This window comes from Juglans microcarpa x Juglans regia, chromosome 4S (assembly GCF_004785595.1).
Source record: "Juglans microcarpa x Juglans regia isolate MS1-56 chromosome 4S, Jm3101_v1.0, whole genome shotgun sequence".
NCBI classification, from domain to species: Eukaryota; Viridiplantae; Streptophyta; class Magnoliopsida; order Fagales; family Juglandaceae; genus Juglans; species Juglans microcarpa x Juglans regia.
Window position 1 is genome coordinate 11288579 of NC_054601.1, and position 23617 is coordinate 11312195.

The following is a 23617-nucleotide window of genomic DNA, read 5'->3' on the forward strand; positions in this document are numbered from 1 at the left end:
ATTTATTTATTTTAACCTAAAACAAAGGAAATAACAGAAAATGTAAAAGATACATAGAAAAATAACGAATTACAGCTTGGAAAGTTAGAGATCTGCTTTTCAACCTTAGAGGAAATAAAAAATGCAAATAGCGAAACTGTGGTGGTGCGTGCTTGGAAGTACGGCAGAACGTTAAGTCTAAAGAAACCGATAACCCTGGTCAGAAAAGCCGCGCGTGGCAGCTATAGAGTTTCCCTTGTGGTGGAGGGTGGATGTCACACATGTACTTTGGACCGCATGTGTGGCTCACGCACCGCTTTATTCGACGAAATTTTTTATTTGTCTAAAGGATCAATGCGTTGGAAATCTTGCAGTGGGGCGCGTGGTGTTCGCATAGCTCTAGAGAATAGTAAATTTATATGTTGTCCTATTGTGAACGAAAAAATTAATACAACTAAAAAAATAAAAGAAAAATTAGAGAGAAGAGAGAGGAATGGAGAAGCCAAAGCTCCAACTTTCCTCCTCTTGTATGAATTTTTTGAAGGGATTGTGTAGAGAGAAAAGGAAGAGTGAGAATAGAGTTTTCTTTTTGGCCCTATAGCTTTAATAATTGTGGATTAATAATTGTGGAATTGAAACGAAGAAAGTTCATTACAATTGTTTGATAGGTCACTGACTAGAGACATTATGAGACGATGGATTTGCTTTTGGACTTATAAGGTTCTCTTTTCAATCTTTTCATCATAATAAATGAATAGTCCAATACCTGTATGAACCCATCTCACTCAACCTCATCAACATCAACAATCTCAATATATATATATATATATATATATTTGTTGTCCTTAATTTCGGCCAATCATTTTACCAAAATTTGCGCGCTATCATTTGGGTGAGCTAATTTCAAATTAATTATTAATGAAATTTATTTTATTTTTTAATTTTTTATAAAAAATTAAACATATATTTCAATATATTTTATACATTAAAATATATTTTAATGAGATTGATAAAATATTACTATTTATAAATAAACTTAAATCATTTAAGATTATCTCAATGAGTTTTGTTACAAATTAGTAATTATTCACATCACACATTTTATACCTATAATTTTTTTACAGAATGTGTGAGTATTTTTTATAAAATATATATATACTTTATATAAAATTATAACGTATAATATGATAAATAATGATTAATAAAAATAATTTTTTCTATCTTTAACACTCAAACGCAACCTATTGAGCAAAAGGAAGCCGCCCATGATTTATTAAGATCAGCCACCACCTTTCTGTAACTTCTGAATAATGCTAACACCCGACGAAAAAAGTTGCATTCCATGAGTGAAAAATTAGCAGTGCTAAATGCTGCAGCTGCAGGCGAAGGGGGTTATGAATGAAAAAGCATGAGCAACCGGCAGACATGAAGGACATAAATCAAAAGAATATATAATAAAAAAAAGAAAAAGAAAAGAAAAGGAATATTAATTGAAGGGACATTTCCACCTACAATTCCGAACGTCGGAACAACTTTGTAAATGAAAGACTGGCTGGCATGGATGGATGGGCGGGCCGAGGGAGCACCTCGGAATGGTAAAAAGCTGGTTGGTGCTCTAGATTCTTCAAATCCAAACCCCATCACGAGGAAGGCTAAGAAGGGGGACCCAACAAATCACATCATTCACAACCTTTGCATCCAAAGGGTACGTAGTACGTATGTACGTGAGGACATCTTTTTAATATAATTATATTTATGAGTGTATAAATATTGAATAATTATTTTAAAAAAATAAAAAAATATAAAATTTATATAAATAAAATTAATTTTTTAATAATAAATATTATTCTTTTTTAAAATTATTATATAAATACTTACGTACTGCTGAATATAATATTACTCTTTTAATTATAATCATATCATCATTCAGTGTTAGTGTAACATTTGATTCCGATAAGTTAATCATGAATTTATGCATGCTAGCCAATCTTAATTACATGCACATACTCTGGCCTCAATGATTACAATAATCAAGTGCCCCACGTGTATATATGAACAATCACCCTATCTTCCCTAATTAGTTCTTTTACATATTTGCTATTCTATTTACAGATAGTAATGACTTTTTGTAAATAATTAATAGCGTTAAAGAATCAAATACAGCCTCAATCTTTCATCTACAGTGCTAAAATTCCGATGATACAAATGTCAGGGAAATAGGGAGCTCGAAATATGGTTTTTCATTTAAAATGGAAATAATATTGTATTATGATTGATAAAGAGTATATACAAGATATTCATTCTTTGGAATAAAGTAAGGCCGATGATCAAATTGTTCGAGACTCTCTCTCTCTCGTAAAACATCAAGAGTTCTTCTAGATCTAATCCTCCCCCTCCTCCCCTCCTTCCTTCCTTCCTTCTTCCATTTACTCATATTATTTATTAAGATTTCTTTTACTTAATTTTATTTTACTTTCTTCAAGGTCAAAAAAGATATATTTATAGTTTTTCGGCAACTCTCGAGAGACACGCACAGTAAAAACAGATTCACAAGTTGAAAATCGTTCGGAAGAAAGTGATGGTTTTGTAAAAATACCGCATGTGGTCCTCACGCACCATCCATTCCGACATTTCCTCTCAATATACGCACCATATCACTAGACTTGTCATCACCAGACCTTTCAGATATGACATTTGTGGCTAAAAAGAGATAAGTGTGTTGGCTTCACGAGCTGTCACAAATTCTGAAGTCTACCGGAATTGGTCTAAACTGTAATCCGTTCTTTTTCGCATCTATCTTGTTGCTTTCTTTTTTGGTTTCCTTATTGTTAATTAAAAAAAAAAAAAAGAATTCATCTCACGGAAGTTTGTCTGTAGAGATTGAGTTATCTCTTTCTATGAAGAGTGATGTTGAGTCTCTGTTTAGGCAGAGGGTGTTGTATCTTGGACGTTTATCTGTAGAGAGTATCAGTAATAGTGAATACCAAACCAATCACAAAAGAAAATAGTGTACTGGTGGAGTTCAAAATGCATTATTTTGGTTGATAATGTCATGTTTGATATGGAGACATTCTAAAATGTATCTGATTATAGATGTAAGTCTATTTGATGAATGAATTATAAAAATTTCTTTTTAAAAAAAACAGGTTGAGGATCGAAAGTAATTAAGTTCCGTTTGGTTCCACTTAGTTTTTTAATTTGGAGCAACATTAATATATACTGACTTTTTTTTAAGCAGTTAACGAAGTTCGTGCATATTAATTTCATAGAAAAGACTACGTTGTAGTATATATGAATTATTAATGTTGAAGAAAGTGCTTCAGGGCTAGGCATGCTGGTTTTGGGTACCAAACAACCTTATCAAAGGCTTAAAGATAAATGTTTAGATCCATAGACAAAATGAGGTGATTTTGTTAACATGACATGGTCGTTTGGGCAATGTAGAATTTATAGAGTTTGGATTACATAATGTTAAAATTGACTTTTTTTTTTTTTTTTTTATCAATTTTTAAATTTTGTTCATTCACTTTTCAACAAAATGTATCAAGTTTTTAATAGGATATAAGTTGAATTCAAATTTATATTATCAATTCACAAACTCTATACAATAACTACAAGAGATTGAATTTTTTGGGACAAAATTTTTGTCCCCAAAGATTTCTGGAGACGAAAAGTTTTTATCATAATATCGTCTCCAAAAGTCCATCTCAAACAATTTTTTGAGACAGTTTTTTCATTTTTTAGGAACGAAATGTGGTCAATCAGTTCGAACTAATTTTTTTTGGGACGAAATTGTTTTATCCCAAAAGACTGTTCAAACGGAAGATTATCGGTTCAAACAATAGATTAACTGTTCAAACGAATTGGTAATTTAATTCGAACGACACCAATTTATTTGATCTTGTTTGAATGAAACAAGTGTTCAAACGCTTTCTTATTGTTCAAACAATAGGATTAGTATTCAAACATACATAATACGATCGAACGCCTTTGAAAAAAAGTTTGAATTAAAAATTAGTTCGAACGTTTAGTCGAGGAACCCTATTCGAATGGTATATTCTCCATTTGAATGACAAAAAATTGGTTCGAACATAACAATATGCGTTCTAATGATCAAACATGCGAGTGTTTGAACACTCTACCAATTCATTCGAACTACAATGATGATTTCATTTTCATTCGAATGGTTTTGGGTTACATATTCGAATGGCAGCAGAATAAGTGTTCGGATAATAATAATTAATAAATATCGTTCGAATTGAATATTTTCCTTACAAATGGTAATGGCTGATAGTAAATGAAAAATTTTAAGTAAGAAAACAATATTATTATTATTATTATTATTATTATTATTATTAGAAAAACATCAAAATTATTCAAATGTTGCAATAAGTCAATAGACATAATGTGATAAAATTAGTTTTAAGTTTGGTGACCTAAAGTTTTGGGATATCATTAACTGCATCTGTTCGAATATTTTTTGGGATTGAATTTCCATCTTCCTCTGTATGTCTTGTTGTAATCGCACCTCCATATCTGATGCTAGATCCAATTGATTCTCCAACTCTCGTTGCTTGGACTTCAAATGTTCGATCTCGAGCCTTACTTATTTTAAGTCCCGAGAGTTATTGCTTGATCTGCTTTGAGAAGATGATGAGGTTGAGGAGGAAGACTTCATGCAATGTCCTAAACTCCTCAAATATCTACAACAGGGTCCAAGAACCTAAGAAAGGATCTCAACATCGTTAACAGAGGATTCATCACACACAACAACATTTTGATACAGTGAAACCATCTTTTCCTAAAAAAATAGAAAAAGAAAAATAGTTACAGATAGTATAAATAACATAAATATTATTAGGCAATAAGAAAAAAAAAATTAAACTTATATAATTTTCTTTAGCTTTCTAGACTAGTCCAAACACCATTGTGATTTGTATGCAATTTAACATAAAATTGGGCCAGGTTATAGTCAGTAGGACTATCTTGTTTCTGTAAAAGGAAAATATATGTTACAACTTCAATTATAAATATTGGTATGTAAAATTTAACGAGAACTAGTATAACGTTACCAATTTCTTTGATAGTCGATGAAAAGATCTAGAATTGCATGATTGTGTATTGTTAAATTTGCTTTGTTGACAATACTTTGTTGCTGCAAGAAAAGAAACAACAAGATTACTATTTTGTTTCATGCATATAATATATAGCATAATGAAAGATAGTAGCGAAATTACTTGATATGCTGGATATTCAAACATATCACAAATCTTCTCCCATTCGTCTGGGTGCATGCCTTGGAATGAGTTTTGATGCACATTTGTTGCACTATTAAACTTTTGATAGTGTGCATGATATCTATCTTTGTATCTCCAGAATGCATTTTTCATCAGCTCATAAACCGTTACTTGATTCTCTCGCCGGCCAAAATTAAGTTCAAATTCATTCTTGAAAGAATTAGGAACAGGAAGAACAAAAAAAAAAAAAAACTACGTATAAATTAAATAATAATTGAATAAAATTGTTTCATTAGTAACTATTACCATGCAACCAGTTTTGATGTGGTCTTTCACATCTTGGGGAACCTTCCATTGGAGCATATGTTCTGCTAAGTTGCCGCATCCTTAGAGTCACCGGTGTGATCATCATGAATATCAACTTTAATTTTTCACATTTTTTGTACTTTCTCTATGCAGACACTTCTAGTAACACCTCGACTTCGACGATGACTTACAACAACTATACAATAATTAAAGTATAATATAAAATAATTTATTTATTTATAAAACATTGTTACTTGAATATCATTACATAAACTCAAGTTTCCATCTAACATACCTTGTTTTGGATCTGGTGATGTTGGCCACTATTCGTGACAGACAAACCAATTGGGGAGTCAGTATATGATAGAGATGACAAACGAGTTGCTTTGCGTTTGGAAAATATAGCTGTTTATAATATTGATAAATTATTATTCGAAAAAATATTCTTATTATAAGATAACCATACTTGTGTATAAACAATTATCATTCACCATTAGTTTCTCTCAACCAGTCACCCTCATCCTCACTAGATATTTTAGTTGACTCATGTTCTTCTAATAAGCCTCCCTCAATTACATTTGTTTTAATATCTTCTCCATGCAGTGGAACATGTCATATTGGTTGAGATTAACAAATAAACTGATGTCTGCTTTATTTTCTTGATATATTTCTTCATTTGTTGGACTATCAGATTCTGCTTGTTGTCCCTCCGCCTCTGGAATGTAATCATATTCATTTTTTGGTGCAAACTTCTGTACCACTCGCTATGGATTTCCTTACTCTGGATCATCTAAATAAAAAACTTGATTTGCCTGTCAAGTGAGAACAAAAGGATCATTCTCATACAATGTGCGAGATGTACTAACACTCATAAAATATTCATCATTACATACTTCCAACCTAGGATTTGAGGCATCCCACTAATAATACTTAAACAACCAAACTATATGTTCCCCTAAGTACTTTAACTTAATGATATCATGGACGACTCCATAAAAGTCAATATTCTCCTCCTTGTGGCTTCCTTCGAAAACGATCCCACAATTTTATTTTTTCTATATTTTTCTTTGTCAGTCGTGTGAAATCTATATCCACACACAAAACATACTGCGTATTGAAGGGCTTGCCTGGATGGATCTCGTGCTATAAAACGTACAATTCACTTGAGATTTGTGGTGAATTATTACTATATCTCATACAACCTACATTAATAAGTTAATTTCAATTAATATATCGTTAAAGAGAAAAAAAATCTATTTTAGTGGTTTGAAATTTGTACAAAGTAAGACACTGATTAGTAATATCATTTGTTTGAACCAAACGATCAACTATTCTTCATGCTTCTTTTCTAGATTAGTTAGATCATCCTTTCGAAGTTGATGAATGTGTTCGCAGCATATGTTAAAGTATTGTTTAATCCACATCATTTATATAATCTTCCGAGACTTTAAGTTATTTTTATAAGCATAGATTATCACTAACCTCAAGTACTTGTCAATCTTTGCACAGTTATTCAATACATACAATCGGGTTCTATCAAACACTCGTCCACATAAATTGTAGCCCTTTGTGCACCTATGTGACGTACACCTTGAAAAAACATGGAGAATGATGATGTAACTCCCAAATGTCCACTTTCATAATTTCGTTTTGGTCATGAGAATCTGATATCAACCCCACGGATATACTTTGAACAAAATGTATGTAATTCATTATCAACGCATAACTTAGCAATTGAACCTTCCAGGCGACCCTAATTCTCCACGAATCATTTAAGTTTTCCTAGAAATCGTTCAATATGATACATATATCTATATTGGATCGTGCCAGCATTTAAAGCCTCACGAGACAGGTGCACAACCAAGTGAACCATTACATCAAAGAATGATGGTGGATATAAACTTTCCAACTTGTACAATATAATTGTAATGTCAACTTGCACCTTACTAATGCATCAACTTTGAACGTTCTACTGCAAATGATCTTGGAAAAAGTTCCTAATTTTGTTAGTGTTGTAAATGATCATCCTTATAAAGAATTGGTCTTTTATTAATTTTTTTATAAGTTATTATAATAATCTAATGGTGATCTATGCCACAATTTTTTTTTTTTTTTGTTATTACGGGATAATTGGTCTTTTATTAATTTTTTTTGTAAGTTGTTGGTACGTGTTAATTGTGATATATGCAAGTAATTTCTATTTGAGTCTCTTTATAAGAGATTGGCCTTTTATTAATTTTTTTTTATAATTTATTATAATAATCTATTAGTGATTTACACAAATATCCAACTTCACAAATAACCAACTTCACATAATGATAATTTTCACAAATATTATGCTACATATGCTAATCATACTTGTACGATTCAATCTCGAATTCTTTTCTAACAAATACTATACCACATACTTATTTCACAAACGCAAATATTATAACTTCATAACATACTAAGTCCCCAAATGTTAGAAACTTTACAATTTCATTTCAACCATATATTTTATAATAAAATTCCTCACAACTTCATTTACTAATATACAATATACATTTTAATTTACTCACAAACTCCAATTATATAACTCCATAATAAGAAATCAAGCTACATTCCAATAAATTTCTATAAATTTGAAATCCACTAAATTTAATAAAAAAATTCAAATCTCCTAAATTTAATCCAAAATTTGAAATATACAATCAAAATAACAAAGGCTAACCAAACCTTTCCTCAAAGGCATGCAATCCAAACAATTCTCCAAATGCCCAAAACCTATATATGAAAAGCCAATAGGATTAGAGAGAAATCAACAATTAATCATTGACTAAGGTTAGAGAGAAATCAACAACTAAATATACAAAAATCCACAATAATTTGAAACCCATTATTGGAGAAAGAAATACAAACCTCAAAAGTGTTGCACATTATCAACACAAAAATACCAAGTTTGAAACACTCTCTCTCTCTACCCCTCACTCTCGAGCTCCCCCTCTATCTTCCATCTACCTCTTTGAATAAAAACTCCCAAACATTTTTTCCCCGAGACATAATCAGGGCCGACTTATGTTTAATGTCTGTGTTCAAATGCTTATTTACGCACTCGACACAAGATTTTAGAATGGCACCCTATCTTCCGTGCACTTAATTTCAACAAGAAACCTTTCAAATGAATTATGTTCTGTTCGAAAGATATTAAATGAATATTCCTTAATATATTCCCTCAAATGTATGTGTTAATCGGAGGAAAATTTTCCGGTGTATGTGACCTTGCCTAACCCACCTAGGCGATTACATTCGAATGATTCAATATAACATTCGAATGGTGAAAGTTTTCCTTAAATAGTGATTTATGCAAGCAATGTATGTCAGCAATTTCTCTCACCAATCCTTACGACAAACCATTCCATTCGAATGCTAGTATACTTCAATAACATATCCATTCAAATAGATTCATACACCGTTCGAGTAGTATGATATACCATTCTAATGAAATATTTTTTCTTTCATTTCATTTTATATGCATAATATAGTATAATATATTATAAGTTGTATATTATAACTAGTACATTAGAGTACAATATAATTATAATATAACTATGACTATACTATATATATATATATATATATATATAACTAGTGTATATGTTATAGTATAGTTATCTTATAACTAGTATGTTATAATTAATATAATATAACTAGTATATTATGTTGTAGTACAATATAAGTAATATAATATAACTAGTATATTATCTTATAATATAACTAGTGTAATCTATCTGGTACTATTATGTTATAGTATAATATAACTATTACTATTATATGAAGAATACCTCTCCTTTCGATTATCAAAGAAATACTCAAATATTAACTTCATCAATAAAAAAAATATATAATAATAATACAACAGAAAGTAAAAACACTGATAATATAATCCAACAAAACAATTATACCAATTTATATCTAAAAACCATGAGTAAACAATTAGAAAGAATTTAAACCCAACTATCTCCTATTAATCCTACCATTAAAGAAGTAAAAGAAACCCCTTTATTTGTTCCCCATAAAATCTCATCTCAACTAAAAACTATTTTTTCTAAAAACAAAAATGATTTATTAGAACAAATCTCTAATAAATTAGAGAAATTAAATATTACTAATATCGCATCTACCTCAAAAATAACCCTACATTAATGTATTAAGTAAGACAGAATCGCCTGTATTATCTTATTCTGAAATTAGTAATATTGAAAACTAATTTAAAAAATTAGATTTACAAATAAATAAGATTAGAGGAAATCATGTTAATAGTTTTTCAGTTAGGAATTCTAAACATCATGTTCCTATTACTCGTAATTGGTATCCAATGCCTACTCCACCGGATATGCAATTCGAATAAAGAGAATATATAGTAAAATCTGATTTTGCACCAGATGTATTATATGAATGGAATATAAATGGATTATCTGAGTATGAAATATTAAATCATTTCCAAGAAATGATTAAGGTTGCTAACGTTTATAAAAGTAATAGAAAAATTGATCACTAAGTAGCTCATATTATTATTACAGGTTTTACTAGCCAATTAAAAGGCTGGTGGAATAATTATTTTTCACATGAACAAATAATAAAAATATTAACTTCCTATAAATATGATGAAATATGCAAATAATTAAAACAGAAGATGGTCTACCATTAGAAGATGCTGTTAATACTTTAATATATGTATTAATCAAACACTTCGGTGGTGATCCTATCAATTCAAAATTAAGATGTTCTCAACTATCTGATTTTCGTTAGTATAAAGATGTATTTCTAACTAAAGTTATGATCAGAAATGACTGTCAACAACCATACTAGAAGGAAAAGTTCATAGCTGGACTTCCATATTACTTCACCCAAAAGGTACGTGAATTATTAGTAAAATCAGATAGTACTATTGATTTTATTAATCTCACATATGGTGATATAATAATTACTATTAATCGAACTAATTTAATTATGTGTAATGATCTAAGATTAAAAAAACAAAATGGATAAAGAAAGAAATTTGCTAAAAATAAATTAGGTACATTTTGTGAACAGTTTGGTTATACTCCATTAACAGCTTCTTCAAGAAGACACAAAAAGGGAAAAAGAATTTGTAAGAATTATTCTAATAAAAAAAGAAAATATAAGAGGTCTTATAAAAAGACAAAAGATAAAAAAATATATAATAAACCAAGAAAAAATACAAAAAAGTATAATAAAAAAAAACAAATTGTTTGTTATAAATGTGAAAAAGTTGGACCTTATAAATCAAATTGTAAGGTCAAACAACAGATTAATAAATTAGATATACCTGAAACATTAAAAAAAAATTATTAAACATATTTATAATACATTCAAGTGAAGAAGATGAAAGCTCTTTAGAAGAAGAAGAAATCTATCAATTAAAAGAATTGAGCTTTTCGAAGCAATCTTCTGATAGTGACTTTGAAGAAGATGAGGTACATGTCTGCAACTATTTGGATAAAATGATTGTATTTGTAATAAAATCATTAATGTACTTTCAAAACAAGAATATATTATATTAGAATTAATTGACAAAATTAATGATCCACAGGAAAGAAAAGATTATTTGAAAAAACTAAAATATACCTTTAATAATCAAGCCATTTCAGTAACCTCTTCAACACCGTATAATTTTTCAAAAATAGTAGGAAATTTAAAACAAAAAAATAAAAAGTTACAATACAAGATTTACAACAAGAAATTAATGAAATAAAATAAGAGGTTAGAAATTTGAAAACATCTAACCTTAAACTATAAGTTTTAAATGAACAATTACTACAAGAAACTATATTATTAAAAATAGATAAAAAAACATAAATACTTCTCATAATAAAGAACAAAGAGATTGTTTAACAATAGTTATTAAAGAAGAAACAGATAATTTTATTAATATCCTTGATAGGATAAATTTTCAGAAATGGTATACTAAAATAACAGTCTCTATTGATCAAGAATTTTCTTTTACTACAATTGCCTTATTAGACACATGAGTAGATTTAAATTATATACAAGAGAGATTAATACATTCTAAATATTTTGAAAAAAAAAGAGACATTATCTCAAGCTAATGAAACAAAATTAAACAAAAATTATAAATTATCTAATGCACATATTTTTAACAATGGAATTTGCTTTAAAATAACATTTATTTTAGTAAAAAATATTAACACCAAAGTAATATTAGGAAATCTATTTTTTGCCTTACTTTATCATTTCTCTATAACATAAGAAGAAATTTCTACTAAAATACTTAGACAAAAAGTTCAATTGAAATTCTTATTTCCTCCTGTATCAAAAGAAATAAACTCCCTAAAGGAAGTTTCATTAATAAAAGAAATTAATTTTTTTTACAAAAAATAGGATTAAAAGAAAAGAAAAACCGATAACTTTCTTAAAACAAGAATTAAAATATCAAAGAATTGAAGAACAATTAAAAAACTCATTACTAACTCAAAAAATTAATAGTTTTAAAATTATAATTAAAAAATAAATACGCTCTAACTTGCCTAATGCTTTTTGGAATAAAAAATAACATATAGTTGAATTACCTTATAAAAAAGAATTTTCTAGAAAAAATATTCCGACTAAAACTAGACCAATTTAGATGAATAATGAATTATTAGAATTATATAAAAAAGAAATTAATGATATATTAATAAAAAGATTAATTAGGAAAAGCAAATCACCATGAAGTTGTGTTGCCTTTTACGTTTAAAAAAAAAAAGCAGAGTTAGAAAGGGGACTACCTCGGTTAGTTATCAAGTATAAATCGTTAAATAAAGTACTACAATGGATTTGATATCCAACTCCTAATAAGAAAGTTTTGTTATCTTGTCTTTCTAATACTAGAGTATTCTCAAAATTTGACATGAAAAGTAGATTTTGGTAAATCTAAATTATTAAAAAAATGGGTATAAAATAGCATTTACAGTCCCATTTGGATATTATGAATGAAATGTTATGCTATTTGGATTAAAAAATGTTCCTGATGATTTTCAAAATTTTATGAATGAAATATTTACTCATTTCACTCAATTTTCGATAGTTTATATAGATGGTATATTAATATTTTTCTCATCTATTGAACAACACTGGAAACATTTTAATACTTTTGTTCAAATTATTAAACAAAATGGATTAGTTGTTTCATCACCAAAAATAAAATTATTTCAAATTAAAATTAGATTTTTTGGACATGATATCTATCAAGGAACTATTATACAGATTAGTAGAGCAATATAATTTGCTAATAAATTTCCTGATGAAATAAAAGATAAGCAATAATTACAAAGATTTCTGGTAAGTCTTAATTATGTTATAAATTTTTATCAATCTCAAGCCATTATGCAAACCATTATTCAAAAGATTAAAAAAGAATCCACTTCCATGGATAGAAAAACATACAAATATTATAAAACAGATAAAGTCTCACGTTAAGAAATTACCATGTTTAGGACTCTCATCGCCTCATACTTTTAAAATTGTTGAAACAGATGTCTCTGATATTGATTATGGAGGAATTATAAAACAAAAATTATCAACTGATTCGAAACAAATTATTTGATTCCATTCAGGATGTTGGAATCCTGCCCGAAAGAATTACAGTACTATTAAAAAAAAATTTTACCTATTGTATTATGTGTTTCTAAATTTCAAAATGATTTATTGAACTAAAAGTTTTTACTTAGAATAAATTGTAAATCAACGAAGAAAGTTTTGATTAAAGATGTAAAAAACTTGGCTGGTAAACAAATATTTGCTAGATGACAAGTTATATTAAGTATTTTTTATTTTGATATTGAACATATTAAAGGATAATCTAATTCTCTTCCTGATTTTCTATCTCAATAATTCTTAAAGAAAAAATCATGCCATCCTCAAAGTCAAAAGTAAAATCTAAACTTTCTTATGCCAGGCCATCATTATTGAAAGTGATTGTGTTAGTGTCTATAAAAAGGGTGTCTGTAAACAAAGGAGGGCATTCAGAAACTTTCATCTAAAGCCATTCTCTTGTCCAAACTTTCTCTAGTTTGCCTGTTAATTTTAATATTAAGCTATTATTATTATTATTATTATTATTATTATTATTATTATTATTATTATATATTACCTAGGATACTTCTTTGGTATCAGACCTATTGACTATTATATTAGTATTATATTGATGTTTTATTAGATTATGCTATAGTATATTATAGTATATTTTGCTATAGTATAATCTAAATATACCATACTATAAATTACAATATATGCAATTAGATTATAAATTGTTTGGACGAAGTATACGCCTGTTCGAACGTACCTGGGTCCTATATCGTTTGAATGCTCACAGTTTGTTTGAACATCTAAAGTCTTACTATAGACCGTTCGAAGGTAATTAGTTCCACATTCGAACAACTTATATGCATGTTTGAACATACTTGGGTGCTCGATAGAAATGAATCGTCATATTATTATAGAAGCTTCATGCATCGACAGTTCAAATGTGATATTTTTTGTTAGAACTGATAACAAGCTTCTATATCACTTTCGAACAATATAACATCATGTTCAAATGTACCTGACGTTTCATGAATCAATCGTTTGAATGGTCACAGATGGTTCGAACACCTAAAATAATTCTAATAAACCGTTCAAACTGAAAAGTACTAGTTCGAACGCGACTCTTTTGAGACATAAGACCAAGTTTTTGATTCCAACATTTCATTTTCACAAATATCGTTCGAAGCCACCACTCTTTGTCGTTAGGAGTGTAAAAATTAATCGAGAAATCGAAAAATTGGCCTGAACCAGAACCGGTTCGGGACTAGCTCCCTTAGTTCCAAAATCGGCCGGTACTGGTTTTGTTCCGATTCTATGCTTTTTAGGACCGGATTGGACCGATTCACTATATTATATATTTTAAATTAACTTTTTTTAATATTATATATTTTTTATATATAATAATATAAATTATAATTATATATAAGATAATGTTATTATAAATTATAACATAAAATTTTAATCCTAAACATGAAAATTTATTTGATCATATGTTTTAAACATAAAATATATATATTAATTACATTTTATGCCCTAATATTAATACTATTAAAACTGAAAAATCAGACCGAACCGGTAAAATCAGAGGTATCGGTTTTGGAGGGTAACCGGTACGTAATCAATTTTTGAAAATGTAAAATTAGTACATACCGGTTCGGTCTTAAATTTTGTTGAAAATTGGATTGGACCGGATTGATTACACCCCTATCTGCCGTAGATTGACCATTGGCTGCCATTTAAGAGGTTTGGTCCACCCTCCTGGCTTGAAACTAGGGTTGTTGTGTGTTAAATGAGGTTTGTCTTTCAAATTGGATTTGACCTATTTTTGTTGTTTTCTAGTCGCCACACATGGCGTTTGGCTGTAAAAATGATGGAATGGGGTCTAAACTTCACTCCATGTTGATTTGTATGCTTAAAACTAATAATTCTTGATGAATTGTTGTTTTTTATACATGGTTGAATCAACTCAGCCATTGATGTTCATGGTTGAGGTAGCATTGTTCGAACGACTTCAAAGATGTTTGAATAGTTTTTTGTTAAATAGTCATTTTCTAGTTTGAACTTGTAACCATACATTCGAGTGTGAAGAACTAAGTTAAATATTCGTTCAAATCAATTCGACTTTAGTTCGAACAGATAAACAGTTGTTCGAACGATATCCCATACATGATCCATGGCCATATGATGATGTTGTTTGAACTATATATTTATTTGTTCGAATGAACTTAAATTGTTCGAACAGGGCCTCGTAGTTGTTCGAACAATTTTATTTAATGTTCGTATAGGTTAAATCTTAGTTCAAGCTGTATATTTTTTATTCGAACAGTACTCTGTATAACATAATTACAACTTTCTATTTTATTTATGTTCATTATTTTTTTTATGAACAATGAATTAATGACATACGTTGAAAGAAAAAGTGGGAGGGAGGGGCAACCTAGCGGTGAAGCTAGTGAGTCAAGGAGGCCGATATTGGTTGAGGGGGGGATCCTTAAGGAAGACTTTCACAATTTTGTTTGGGAGGAAAGGAGGTTGTCTTCCATAATCAGTGAGCAGAATGGGTGGCCTATCTTGATATGGTAGGTGAGTTTTATCAGGGCCATATCGAAGATGGGGGCTGATGGTGACTCATTCAAGTTTGTTATTCGGGGAGTAAGTTTGACTATCTCAGCAAACAATATCGCTGAGTTTTTAGAGGTCCCTCATGTGGTGGGTGCATCCTGCACAACAACCGACTGTAGGGATAGACGATGAAAATGCCATTGATGATGAGGCTCCAACATACGACAGTCCAACGTATGATGAGATTCGCCTATTAATGCATGGCGATTTGGTTCCTCCATATGATGGGAACAAGGTCATCAAAAAAGTTGATTGTCGAGCTTCTTTTAGCATGTTGAATTTGATTGTTTCACACAATATCAATCTGAGGAAACATAAGACAAGTCTTGACATTGAGTGGACTCGATTTATGTTACGGATGGCCCAAGAAGAGCCGATTGATAAGCTCTACACTTTCTCATCCACATCCGATCTGAGTCACAGTATTTGACTGGAGGTAGTCTATTGTATGCATTAATGATCTCCAACCTTCTAGTTAATTCGAGGGTTGATGTGCTATTGACAGAGCAGAGGCAACCATAGATCGGGCTCCTTAACAAATTCACTTTCAACGAGAGCGAGAGCCACTTGCAGAAGGCTTGCAATAATGTTGCAGCGGCACGCGATACTGTCACGGAGCATGATCCACCTTCTATGGATGTCGATGCTGATATAAAGGTTGCATGGACTACTACTAGGGAGATGCGATTCTTGCTCGAGGAGCATTGCGCACTTTTGATCCAGGACATAGATTAGAGGATCGTGGAGAGAATCATTATGCCCATCATGCTTTGACTGCGAGAGATTGAGTGACACATTATTGTGATGCATGAGGACTTAGATAATCTTATATAGTAGTGTTATTTTGTATTGAGCTTTTTGTTTTATATCGAACATTATTACTTTAATTTCTATATCGTTTTTTATTTTTTTATATATAGCTATCTTATTTGTTATCAAAAATCAGTTTCTTATTTTACTTACCATTTGACAATATAAAAAATGATTTTTCTTTGAAGGAATTTTTTTTTAATTGCAAATTTTTATTTACCATAAAAAACCATCAATTAACTTTTAAATTAATTATATAAATTTTCTAGGACGACATTTATGAGACATTTTAGTTTACCATAATAATAAATCCGTACAAGTAGATTTTATCTTATGAGCATTTGAACGGTTTATAAATCCGTTTGAACGTAAAATTACTATTCAAATCAGATAGCAAGCATCGCCTGCCAGATTTATTTATAACTTTTCACAAAGAAAATTGTTTGAATGACTGGCTCTACATTTAAATAGAAAATTTCATACCATCGAACGGTCTCAAACTTTGTTCGAATGAGATCGTATGTTCGAACGGTTTCTAACTCTCTCCTGCCACAATTGTGTATAATTTCCCACCACGAATATTGTTCGAACAGTTATATCAATATTCGAATGTGAGATACCATACCGTTCAAAAGAATTTGGGACTGTTCGAATGGTTTTCTTTTTGAAACGCTATATTTCGTCCCAGAAACTCTAGTTCCAACAAATATTTGTGTTCGAACGCGTATAAAATGGCTTCCATATTTTAAGACGAAATTTAATTTTCATCTCAAATAACTACTTGTTTTTTTAAAAATATTGTGGCTACTAATAAATATATATTTTAACTTTTACGTGAAATTATGTTAATAAGGTCAAATAAATTATATATGTTAGTTCAACCAATTTATATGAAAAGAGTTTAAATAAATTGTATTGTGTTGACCTGTTTATAATTAATTATTAAACAGATGATACGACACGATCCGTTATCCAAATAAGTTAGATTGAGTTTAAAAATTTGACACGTTTAGTTTAATGGCTTAAATTTAGATTGACCTATATAATCAAATATTCATAACTTAACACGACACAAATACAATACCAAAGCACATTTGCCACCCCAACTTTTTGCCTGTATGTATATGTATATATATAGATATACATATAGGTATACATGCAACCCCACCAGATTTTTCCAACAAAAAGCTCGACCCAAATTAATAAAGAAAAAGTAAGCGACTGAAAAAGGCTTTCTTAGGTACGTACTAAATTTGTCCCCATGCAGCCAGATCAGAAAAATTGCTAAAACTACACCACAAACTTGTATTTGGACATAGACAACTGTACGTATAGATAATCTCACACTGAAATCAAAAGAAATTGACAAACTAATTAAAGATATTGTTCTTATAGTTGCTTTTTTTAATATGACTTTAAACAAATATATATTTCGGAAAAGAAAAATGGGCAATTTTCATTAAGAATTGATCGATCTCGACATTAATGATGTTGTATATATAATCACGCACCTGCTGGATGTTTATATAACTGATCCACCCACTATATATATATATATATATATATATATCTTTCTGTAATTGTTTTATCGAATTGGATGATTTAATATTAAAAAAAAAAAGACACAATATTAAACATTCATGTAGAATCTATACTACCATCTAAAAATTCTATACATGCATTAATAATATTAAACCTTCCTCGTACCATTAATTCGTCATTTCCATAGAGAGAAATTAAAAGAGGCCGTAGCACTCAGCAGCCAACCATAAACAAAATCTAGAACTTGATGCTACAAACAACGTCCAAAAATTACAAAGTATTGCCTTAATCTTTATAAAGCAAACCCAAGCTGGCAGTTTATTAATAAAGTTGAATAAACTCAAACCCCACTAATTAAATTAATAATAAACAAGCCCTGATCTCTTATTTTTTTTACACTATTATTATTATTATTATTATTATTATATATAACTTCTTCCAATAATAATCTTAATGCATCGATCTTTACAAAATTTACTCCTTCACGATCACGTACGTACGTACACAATAGAGCATGCATTGATTACGGCCGTCCGATCCTCATAAGTACATGATGATCACATGAGTGAGCATAGAGATTGATATTCATGATCATCGTCGACGTGGACCTCCCTGAACGGGTAAGTCTGATGGGATGCCAGCGGAGGCGGTGGCGGCTGCCGGTAGATCTCAGGGAGAGAATGTGTATTGGCATGCATGGGATGATAGGGATGATATGATGGAGTAATGTCCCTAGGGTAAGTCATGTTGTAACCTATGCCATAGAGTGGAGGGCCGGGATAGTTCATTACCGGTGGAAACGGATACATCTGCGGACGTGGAGGGCTGAGATTCATCGCAGGCATCGATGGGGCGCCCCGATGACCATCATGGGGACCCGCCGGAGTTACAGTACTGCCTGCCTGTGCATCGCCGGAATTCTGATCACCGCCGTCGTTGGTGCTGGAATTACCGCTTGCCCCACCTTTCTTCTTCTTCTTCTTTTTCTTCTTTTTCCCTCCTTCTCCACCGTTACCAACAGCCTCTTCATTTTCACCGTCGTCGTCTTCATCTATCTCTCCACCACCTTCAATAGAACTCATCTGATCTTTAGTGTCATTGCTATTTTCTTCAATATTTGTCTGATCAATATCCTTGATCTGCTTCTCGTTCTTCTTTTGTTTTCCTGCAGGCTTCTCTTTGATCTTCTCAGGCAAAAGCTCAGCTTGTTTTCCTGATCTCAGGAGCTTCTTGATCAGAGTATCTGCGTCCACGTTGCCAGTCACTGTAACCTTTTGCTGCTGAATATCCACAGTGGTCGTATACACACCTGAAAACATATTATATTCAGGGATATACAAAAGTAGTGGAGAAAGTCACACCAAAAGTTGTGGGTAAACCTAATCATATAGCATAGATTCAAACGCACGCTTGGATGGACACAGACACATCACACTTGTAATAATTAGTACTATCTAGGTGATCAGTACTCAGGCAAACACCTTCAATGCTTTGAAGAACTTTCTTGACTTTCTTCTTGCAGCCTTCGCAGTGGATTGAGACTTTCAAGACCCATGTCTGAAAAAATGGAAGATTTTAGAAAAGCAGTACTACATGTATAGACAGAGCTAGAAATAACTTTGATTACCTTGCATTTCAACGTTCCTGCAGGGACTTCTTCAGGTGGTTTGGTTGCCATGATCACCGAGAGAGAGAGAGAGAGAGAGAGAGAGAGAGAGAGAGCAAAGGGTAATTGATAGCGTGTGAGCAAAGTTTCAACGGGAAGTAAGGTAATTGAGAGCGTGTGAGGAAAGTTTCAAGGGGAAGTAAAATAGGCGGAGAAAAAGCAAGGAGAGGGAGCATGCACTTGGGTGTGGACGCCGCATCATCCTCCACATCTAAAGGAAACCAATATTTCTCAATATTTCTATGACACGTCATGATCACAGTAAAGTCACGAGACATATCGAGTACGCACGTGAAATCCAAATATGTTTTTCTATTAGAAAATAAATCCATATTTAAAATTAATTAATTATTTTAACGAGAGTCACAGTTCAAGTTTAATGAAAAAGTATTTTGAATTTGAGTAGTGAGGTATTTTCAGGTATTCTGTTAATAGTAATGAAAAATTAATGATAGAATATTGAATAGTAATGAATAATAGTAAAAAATCGTTAAAAAGTAATAATAAAATAATGAATAATAGTGAGGTATTCTGAAGATTCTCAGTACCCAAAGTAGACCTAAAACTTTTATTCAAATAACAAGTAAAACCAAATTTTAACAAAAATAAGTTAGACCTATCTTATATTTATCGTACATATAAATATATCATGAATGCATGTTTATATATTAATGTAACGAACGATTATTGAGGTCTACCACTCTAAATAGAGCTTTCTTAGTGCGCAAGTGATGAGTAAAATGTGGGCTCCAATTTTCATTCTTTTAGGTTGCATATTCCTTTCTGACGAGATCAGAAAGATCAGTTTAGTGTAGCACTATACTGTACTCGAAACAGGTATGGACCCATCTACCCTAATTTTCCATTCTAATGCATTTTAGTTTTGTTTAATTTTTTAAATGTTTAAAAAATATTTAAAAAAAAAATTAGATTGCACTAGGGTAAGAGCTATGCGGCACAGTAAAAGGGTCATTTTCCATTGAGCGGTGCTACTCTGCTACCAGAGTAGTACCGCTTAGTCTTACTGCCAGTTGCTTTTGTAATTTTTATTTTTATTTTTCTATTCATATTTTTTTAATATATTTAAATATTTAAAAAAAATAAAAAAATACATCAATACACTTAAAATCACTTTCTTAATTACTAAGTTAAAAAATAAATAAAAAATTATCAAACAGTACACTTGAGCAGTAACATTAGAGCGGCAAAATAACTTCTCTTTTCCATTACCTTAATATACCTCAAGAAGATTTTGGCGGTAAGAGCCATGTGGCACAGTAGAAGATTCTAGTTTTACATACAAAGAAATTTCATAAAAATAAACTAACTGTTGTGATTTCATGTGATTCGTTAAATCTATTTTACAATAAAAGTAACTTTACAATCCGATGTACCACATCAAGAAACACCAATTTGTCGATTTATTTTTGTGTAATCCATTTGTAGCTAAAGTACTTATCATCCAGAGATTACATAAAAATAAGCTAACAAACTGTCTAACTACATGAGATTCGTTAAATTTACTTTACGATAAAAGTAACTTTACAATCTAACATATCACATCAAGTTATTTTACTTTATAAGTTTATTTTTGTATGACCCATTTGTGGTTAACATATTTATTATTCAGTAAATCTAAGGTTAATCCACGTTTTTTAATACAAATACAGCTTGCTTTTTTATGGTACATGCAGGCCGATGTTGCTGCTTTCTAAGACGTGGCCTGAACAACTATATACATTAAACTATATATATATATATATATATATATATATTATATATATATAGAGCTTTCATATATGTAATTATGGATGTTGTTATTGGAAAATAACAATATATAAATAGTATCTATTTAGTATTTTAGATTATGTTAACTACTAAAATAGCCAAAAAAATACTGTGTTTTACAAGAAATGAATGTTTCACTTTTTCACTTGAAGTGAAGTGGATTCCTTCACCCTTCCAGGCTCACTCACAATTACTGACACATGTAATTGAACTCTGGCTCACTCTAGCAGTATATCCTCAATTCGTTGAGATTTTTATTAAGTTGAATTCAAGTCCATGAATTTTATTCAAGTTTGTTTTGACAATAGGAAAACTTTATTCTCAGGCTGATTTGTAGAACACACGATATGATTTGAATTGGAAGATAGAATAACTCAACTCTGACCATATTCAGCTGTGCTTGAGTTACATATTGGGGTTGAGAATTAATGGAAAAGATTGAATGCCCAACCTCAATGGAATTGAAAACCAACCCAATTTGACCCCCTGTTTTTTGGAAGCTTTTATGCTCTGTATACCCCCATTAAATACCAAAAGTCATGAATCACATGCATTCTGTCCACAAGTGATGAAGTTTTTCAATCCCAAAGGGCACCCAACCTATGGCTAATGAAAAGACCAAACTGGAGAATTGAATTTGGCAAGGAAGAGGTCTTCCAGCTCAATTAATGCTTGCAGTATTTTGCTTCGCAATTCCCACTAAGATACAGTCAATTTCCATCAACTATGTAATAAAAACAAGAAGCTGAAATAGCATGTAATAAAAAGCAAATTCGGTTATATACTTCCCTAACTGTAGCCTAATGCAAGACAATCAGCATTTCAATGAAATAGCAAGTTGCCAGGAGAGCTTATAAAATCAAAAGGCAAAAGCATGATATGTGTGTCCCTGTAGTGGAAGAAGTTATCCAGGAGAGCGAGGACAAAAGGATTATCAGAAAGAAAGTGGGCACTTTTAATGGAAAGATTAAATATTTATTGCAGATGGCATTTTGTATACCTTTGGCTAAGATCAAGTGTAGAGATAGTATTTAATATAGGTATACAAATTCCAAGGTGGATATTGTGAAGTGGCAAATCATGCTTATCTCCCACTTTGAAAAAGCCAATGGTTCCTTTCCCCCTGGCTTTCTAAACTAAGAGTGACTTGTGACAAACTAGGCACTCATAATAGTTCTTGCTCTACCTTCTTCAAGAAAGCATAATATAATATCCATGATTAGATAACATACCTCTAATCTGGAAAAGGAGACAATAAACTTTGAAAGCCAAAATGATCTTAATGCGGTACAAAACCTTTTTGAATGGACTTGGCTTATCCAGGACTGGACCCCTCTCAGACTTTTAAAAGGTCAAGAAAAAAATAAAACACGAATCAGATGGTTAAATATAATTTTCATCCCGGATATAGCCAATTCAAGCAGCAACCAGAGATAAGGGAGTAAAATCTCATGCATATGAGTGTAAAGTTCCTATATTCATGGAAAAATGATAGCAGTCGAATGATTATGCTCAATGACAGCAGTGGTCAGCGGTAACACGGTGAATGTGACAGCATTAAATAATTTGATGCTATAATTTGACTATCTAATGAATCAAAAAGATGAAAGAGAAGGACATTATTGACACACAGCTTAGTGCTCATTACCTTAAAGTATTATTGGTGCCAAACAGAAAAAGTAGTTTTCTCCTCACAACTAATAATCATGTAAATCTGCCTTGTGACCAAAGGAAGCCCAGTTAGTTTTTTTAATTAACTCAAGGATAAAGAAATCACAAATGAAACTATAGTAATATGAATTCAATAGGAATACTTTGGTTTGGGTATTTGAGCTTTCAGCTTTCTCAGCATTCTCTTCCACCATGAGAATTTAGATTTCATTAGCTCCATTGAACAGAACAGGTGCACCACTCCAAAGGGGAGTCTCTTAACATCACAAAAAAAGTATGCCTGCCCTTTTGATAGATCGCTTTGGTTGGAATATCTTAGAATCTACATTGAGATTATTGAAAACTTTGAAGATCTGGTAGAGGATATCAAATAAAGATTCGAAAAAGCGATCAGTCTCTGAGAGTCACTGCA

General features: G+C 30.8%; 1 protein-coding gene across 1 annotated transcript; it reads right to left on the reverse strand.

Annotated features, from left to right (window-relative positions):
* Window positions 1–18350: 18350 nt before the first annotated feature.
* Window positions 18351–19996, reverse strand: LOC121262642 (heavy metal-associated isoprenylated plant protein 36-like). Its single transcript, XM_041165209.1, has 4 exons — window positions 19858–19996; window positions 19708–19816; window positions 19562–19637; window positions 18351–19389 (listed from the first exon to the last, which is right to left on the reverse strand). Exons 1-4 carry the CDS (start codon window positions 19920–19922, stop codon window positions 18638–18640), a joined length of 1002 nt encoding a protein of 333 aa, XP_041021143.1. The 5' UTR covers window positions 19923–19996; the 3' UTR covers window positions 18351–18637.
* Between the last annotated feature and the right edge of the window lie 3621 nt (window positions 19997–23617).